This window comes from Diaphorina citri, unplaced genomic scaffold, assembly GCF_000475195.1.
Source record: "Diaphorina citri unplaced genomic scaffold, Diaci psyllid genome assembly version 1.1 scaffold808, whole genome shotgun sequence".
Taxonomy (NCBI): domain Eukaryota; kingdom Metazoa; phylum Arthropoda; class Insecta; order Hemiptera; family Psyllidae; genus Diaphorina; species Diaphorina citri.
This window is the reverse complement of record NW_007378240.1, coordinates 47,594-54,085: the sequence shown is the minus strand read 5'-3', so window position 1 is coordinate 54,085 and position 6,492 is coordinate 47,594. Positions and strand designations below refer to the sequence as shown.

At 35.5% G+C, this 6,492-nt stretch overlaps 1 protein-coding gene across 1 annotated transcript; it reads left to right on the top strand.

Annotated features, from left to right (window-relative positions):
- The first annotated feature begins 3,696 nt into the window (after positions 1 to 3,696).
- Positions 3,697 to 5,765, top strand: LOC113468664. The gene is made up of 5 exons (XM_026825748.1): positions 3,697 to 3,958; positions 4,378 to 4,579; positions 4,861 to 4,920; positions 5,228 to 5,251; positions 5,683 to 5,765. The coding sequence occupies exons 1-5, from the start codon at positions 3,773 to 3,775 to the stop codon at positions 5,763 to 5,765; spliced, it is 555 nt and encodes a 184-aa protein (XP_026681549.1). The 5' UTR covers positions 3,697 to 3,772.
- Positions 5,766 to 6,492: the final 727 nt, after the last annotated feature.

Genomic DNA, 6,492 nt, shown 5'->3' with positions numbered 1-6,492 from the left:
GAGCGATTACATCATGAATAATTTATTTAAATTAATTGCTGGATCCGAATTAAATTAGCATGAGGTTTACATAGTATGATATTTTGTTAGCTATTTTTTAGTATATGTACTTTTTTTTATTGTCTCCTCATTGAATTCAAAAAAAATCTGTACCAAAAATTAACACCCAAAGATTGAAGCAACCTATTTCATTTAAAACAAATCTCTCACCTAAGTATAAAAGGTTTTTTGGGAGTGATCCTAAAACACTTTGAAACATCTAAGCACCCATTATCCATAGGTAATTTGTAATGTTATTTTCGTGTTCTCAATTTCAAAGTACCTTTTCTGTCAGGGCTTTGCAAAACTATGTTGTACAATCCCTGCATTTTCTTCCTAAAAGGTTTTTGCTACACAATGCTACGAGCGCATTTAATCTGGGATGAAATTGTATCTACTATTCATATCTTGTTTATTATTTTACTTTATTGTTTGTTGATGTGACTTTAACGTGGGTTTATCTCGCCTTTGTGGCCTGTATCATTGGTAGGATGGCCACATTAGCGTACCAATCATCCATAGCGATAGCGAAAACAAACGGTTCCATAACAAGCGGTTTCTTCGATTTTGCTCACACCCAACCTTGATCTGCTGATGCCAGAACAGTTAATAGCACCTTTACATCGACCTGACCGCATGCCCAAATTCGTCTTCAATGCCTCATTGTGGAAATGAGGCTGATTAAGAAATCAAAAAGTCAATAAAAACTGGCAAGTACCTAAAAACTTCATCAATTCTTCATTTTTACGATCCCCATAAAAATCCATGTAATGATTTTTAAAATCACTTCAAACACTTGTAACTTTGATTTCCAAGAAATGAACTTTGTTCGATTTTTTTCTTCTTTTTTTTATGGACTTAAAGTTAGCTTACATCTTCTTATAAGGATCGGGCTTTCATACATTCCCAGTATGTGTGAAGAAATGAATCCATCTGTTGATAGTTATAACATAGTTATAGTTACATACATTCGGTATCTACCTAACATCTAAAGATTTTGAATTCTCAGTTAAAATGAAAACGCAGTTCTTCTAATGTACTCCAATTTCTTCTTTTGTGAAGGCTTTCATAATAGAAACTTGGGGATGCATACAGTCACGAGTTTTTCCTCTCATGCTATCATTGTTGCAACTTTCAAAGGTATTCATAATTTCATAGACGTTCAAAGTCAGGTACCTAATAGCTAATAGGTACTTGGAAATTGAAGTTTTCTTGGGACCACTGCAAGGTAGGGATTCCCTACTAGGGAACATGTTTGAAAGTTGCAAGACTGTTTTCAATATAATGTGCGTATGTACTTAAAGTCAACTCCCTTTGGCATCCTATTAAATTGATTTTATTATATTCAATTTTGTAGAAAACCCCTTCTTTTATAAATTATAGTAGGTGCGTTTTTACTGTCCACATATTTTCTCTTTCTTTTTTTTCTTGCAATATTGCTGCCTTCTTCTATTTCAGCTTTAAACCCCGACCCTGTGCATCCCAATCGAATATTTCCACTCGTATGTTATAAAGATCTACTCTCGAATGTTGTCAATGATGCAAAAGATAAACTCTCGTGTCCTTTGTAGGCATTGTTCCCAAACTGAAATGTCACTCATGTCTTAGCAAATGCTCTCAATATAACAATACTTGACAATAGCTTGAGTAAAGTCTAAAGCATTGCAATATACGCTGAAATGTCACTCATGTCTTAGCAAATGCTCTCAATATAACAATACTTGACAATAGCTTGAGTAAAGTCTAAAGCATTGCAATATACTTGACAAAAGAGTTTACAATAAAGTCTTGAGATTTACAATACCACTCCAATATTCTGGATTAAGTACTTTCAAGTACTTAATAGTTTCTTGTAGACATTTTTCCTCTATTCTTTTTAGTCTTAGGCGACAACATTACCTAACATTGTGTATTGAGAATATCTGTGTTTTCTTTCGGAACAATACCACTCCAATATTCTGGATTAAGTACTTTCAAGTACTTAATAGTTTCTAGTAGACATTTTTCCTCTATTCTTTTTAATGAGGAAGGAATGTTAGGTCGGTTTGAAGTTTAACAAAGTTTTCTTGTGTGAAAAGATGGGGAGTGAACTCAGACTACGAATCTTTGAGCCGATGTACCTTGAGTCCTTTCAAGCCTTCATGTTCGAATTTTCTTCAGTTTTTATTAACCCTTATGAGTAGACTTACTCTTATAGATTCCTGATGATATCAGAATTTTCCATTTAATTTGGAAACTCTCATAATAGGACTTGAGAAAAAACGTACTCAGAGGTGATCACGTTCTGAGCCCGTTCAAAATAGAATGGTATTTATAAACAAGTCCGATAAGGGGTAATTGGCAACTACGCTGAGTAATGTAAGTATATTCTGTAGCAATAATTCACTAGTTATTGGTGTCGAGTGGATTGGAACACATCACATGCCTTCAGGCACACTCCTTTGGGACCAATTTGATTTGAAAAATCTATTACCTCCTCATATCTGACATGATTCATAACTCAAAATAGAAAGCGAAAGGTAAAAAGAAAATTACCACAGGTGAACTTATTCCCATCTTATTTCATCATGATTCACACAAAAGTACACGTGAGATTGTGTGATGCACAACAGCTTCCGGTTGATGATGAGGGAAGAAAACTTCGAAAACTCATTTGACCAATTCGCAACGGTTATTACCTCCTCATATCTGACATGATTCATAACTAAAAATAGAAAGCGAAAGGTAAAAAGAAAATTACCACAGGTGAACTTATTCCCAACATATTTCATCATGATTCACACAAAAGTACACGTGAGATTGTGTGATGCACAACAGCTTCCGCTAGTTGATGATGAGGGAAGAAAACTTCGAAAACTCATTTGACCAATTCGCAACGGTTATTACCTCCTCATATCTGACATGATTCATAACTCAAAATAGAAAGCGAAAGGTAAAAAGAAAATTACCACAGGTGAACTTATTCCCAACATAATTCATCATGATTCACACAAAAGTACACGTGAGATTGTGTGATGCACAACAGCTTCCACTGTCTGAGATGAGATGGTTATGTTAGGAAAATTGATTTGAACATCTTGAACTGTATGTAACAAATTCACACCTTCATAAAAATGTGTAATTTTTACCCGCGAAGAGTTAATTGAAGAATTTCGGACACAGATATATATCTACCTACCTATACAATACGAGTATCTATAACTTATTCATTTGTTGAACACATTCTCAAATGAACCCCTTTCAGCAATTATAAAATTCACACCTTCATAAAAATGTGTAATTTTTACCCGCGAAGAGTTAATTGAAGAATTTCGGACACAGATATACCTACCTATACGAGTATCTATAACTTATTCATTTGTTGAACACATTCTCAAATGAACCCCTTTCAGCAATTATAAATTAATTCGGTATTTATAAACTGGTTTTTCTACCTAAAAACGTTCTTTCTAGTTCTAAGAAGAATCTCAAGCTTGACCTCTGCCAAGACTGGTTTGACCAGTCTTGGCAGAGGGAAAGAAGGATCTCGAATTGAATCAACCAATCAGAATCAGTTTTAAATTTCATGCGCATCGAAAAACTGCGCGTATTTTTTGTAAACAAACATTTTTCCTTTTAAAAACAAAAAGAAAAAACCTGTTGATTCGTGTTGTGTGTTTGTTTTCTATAAAACTGTTTTTATGTTTTAAGTAAGAATTTTTATTACCTAGTTAGTTTTTACTTTTGTGCAAAAATGGATGGTAAAAAAATAATGTATTCTCCTTTTGAAAAGCAAGTGTTCAAAGAGGTGTTTGCTAAATTCTCGGCTGCACTCAACAACGACACAATAAGGGGAAACAGACCAGATGCCAGGCAGGAGAGGACCAACATTTGGGAGAAAATTACCAGTGAATTTAATTCTGTGGAAGGTGTAAACAAGGTTGGTTTAATTTTAATTTTTTTGTATTTCATATTTGATACCTATGGCAGCTAAATAAGTAGGTACTACTAATAAAAGTACCAGCTTATGTAATTTAATCAAGTAGGTAGGTACTACAGGTGTATCGAGCCACAGGTTTCACCAACTTTTTTTAACAGCCCAACTGTAGTATAAGGAGTTAAGCTTAAATGTCTCCTTTTCTGTGTTTAATTGTATATGTATAATAATACAAATTGACTAGTGCCCCGTCAATTAGGAAATTTTGTTTGGTCTCTGTAACACCACAGCAGCAAAGTTTGGAATAGACATGAAGTGTGTGACACACAACACCATTTACACATACTGATATCAGATATACTTATTTATGTTGTGGCAACCACACAGGATATTACCCATAATTCTGTGTGCTTTAATTCCAGAGAACAATGCAACAGTGTAAGAAGTTACTTCAGAACATGAAGACCGAGAGGAAAGAAGTCAAAAAAGTTATCCGGAAAAATTATTTTGACACGGGCAATAAGCAACCAATTCCCCTTCCACACCCGGAGACAGATGTTCTGGATAACTCAAATTTCCTCGTCATGCCCATTGAAGGCACTCTTGATAGTGACATGATGGGAGGTAATTATTTATCATTGACTCATTCTTTTCTGAAACTATTCTGGGACAATTATATGAAATTGAAAATTTCAGAGGTTGTTTATGATTTATTTTGAAATTGTACAGTAATAGGTACATGATAAGATGGAAAACAGAGTGACAGAGTGAGTAGGAAAGTTGGGGTCTGAACTCTGAACCCACTTCCTCCCGATTTGATGATCCTTCTACCTTCCAGTTACCTATTTTTCCATTTGAAAATGGTTACCTACTTATTATTTTTTGTATCATCTTGTTTATTTCAGACCTCCATCTCAGTAATGTTGAACTGTGTGAGTCCCCAACTTCCAAACCCACCAACTCAGGTAAGAGAGAAAACAAGAAGTAAAAACCTACAATTATAGAGTATCACTTTATTTTCCATACACAATCAAAATATTTTATATGGGTGTGCATTTTCAAGTTCCAGCAAAACAATCTAACCACAAACCATCTGTGGTACCTACCTAATTATAATTACAACAAAAGTTCTGTAGATTGAAGAAAGAGAAAGGTATGAAATAGGTATAGTTGATTTGTGAAGAACATACACAGTGGCAAGTGTTAGAAAAGAGCAAGACTATTTTAATAGCTAAAGTGTAAACAATAACACATTTTCTTTGTTTTCTACAGCCAGCAATATGTACTCCATTGGATGTGAAAAAAATCCGCCCCGGGCGGGAATCGAATCCGCGGCCTAGCGCTTACAAGGCAGACGCACTACCAACTAAGCTAACTAGGCTGGCTAGTCACATTCTTTAAGGAAGTATGAGCATTCTTCAGACACTGGTCATTGCAAAAAATTTGCACTCAATATTCCCTAGTTAACTAAAACATTACAATTATGTACATAATTATGTAGGTAAGTAGTTTCCGCTTGGAATGAAGATCTGCGCAATAAGGGACTAACTGGTGATGAAGTGAACGACCGGGCTGATTGGAAAAGGCTGGCGAAAAATGCCGACCCCGTTTTGAACGGGAACATGGCAAAGCAAAAGAAGAAGAAGAAGAAGAAGAAGAAGATGTAGGTAAGTAGTACTTTGTTTCCCCATGGATCACTGAAGTTAAGCAACGTTGAGTGTGGTTAGTATCCGGATGGGTGAATGCAGTTATACTCAGTAACATTCTCTACGAGAATACGAGCATTCTTCAAACAATGGTTATTGCATAAATTGTACTCTACTTTACCCTAACTCCAATTACCCGCCACGCACGTTCATTCCGTCTGACAGACCGCGGTCTTACAAACCTAGGTCTGACAGACGGTCTGAACTTGAGTGGTGGGCATAAGGTTCGTTCTCGGAACGGCTGGCCTTCTCCTCTCCTATCCTCCTCTCTTCGATTTCGGAACGATAAGACGTCCGTTGTGACAGTTCCCTCTATCAAACCTCTAAGACAAGATTCGCCGAAAACCTATGATCAATCAATTTCACACATATGTGACATATCCATTGAGACATCAAGTTTAAACCGAGACAGCATAATGAATAGGTAAGAAAAAATGATATCAAATTGACAAAAGTATGAAAAATAGTCACATCAAAGAAAAAATCGATCTAATCGATTAGGCCTAAGAGATAGGTGAGAATAAGGTGAGATACAAAAACCTGGTACGAGGGACAAAACCAACCCGAAATTCCTAGAAATTCGCTGTCAACCAAACAACTAGAATTGAAAATATTAGAATCGATCAATTTCAGTCAGTGTTGACCTCTGAATAGGTACGGGTGACTCCCCCTTCAATGTCTGGATTTACAATGACCCTTCTTTTACTCGCAAACCGAAAAGGTAAAGGTCGTCGTATGAATTTTTAAGCGAGGGGAGAGAGGGTGACAATATCGCATTGTTTGGATTCTTTGGTTGGATTTTTTTTTTTTTTTTTTTTTTTTTTTTTTGTT

Coding starts and splice junctions, on each gene's coding strand:
- LOC113468664 (XM_026825748.1), top strand. CDS start 3,773: ATGGATGGTAAAAAAATAATGTATTCTCCTTTTGAAAAGCAAGTGTTC. Junction 3,959..4,377: donor CTGTGGAAGGTGTAAACAAG/GTTGGTTTAATT, acceptor CTTTAATTCCAG/AGAACAATGCAACAGTGTAA. Junction 4,580..4,860: donor TGATAGTGACATGATGGGAG/GTAATTATTTAT, acceptor TGTTTATTTCAG/ACCTCCATCTCAGTAATGTT.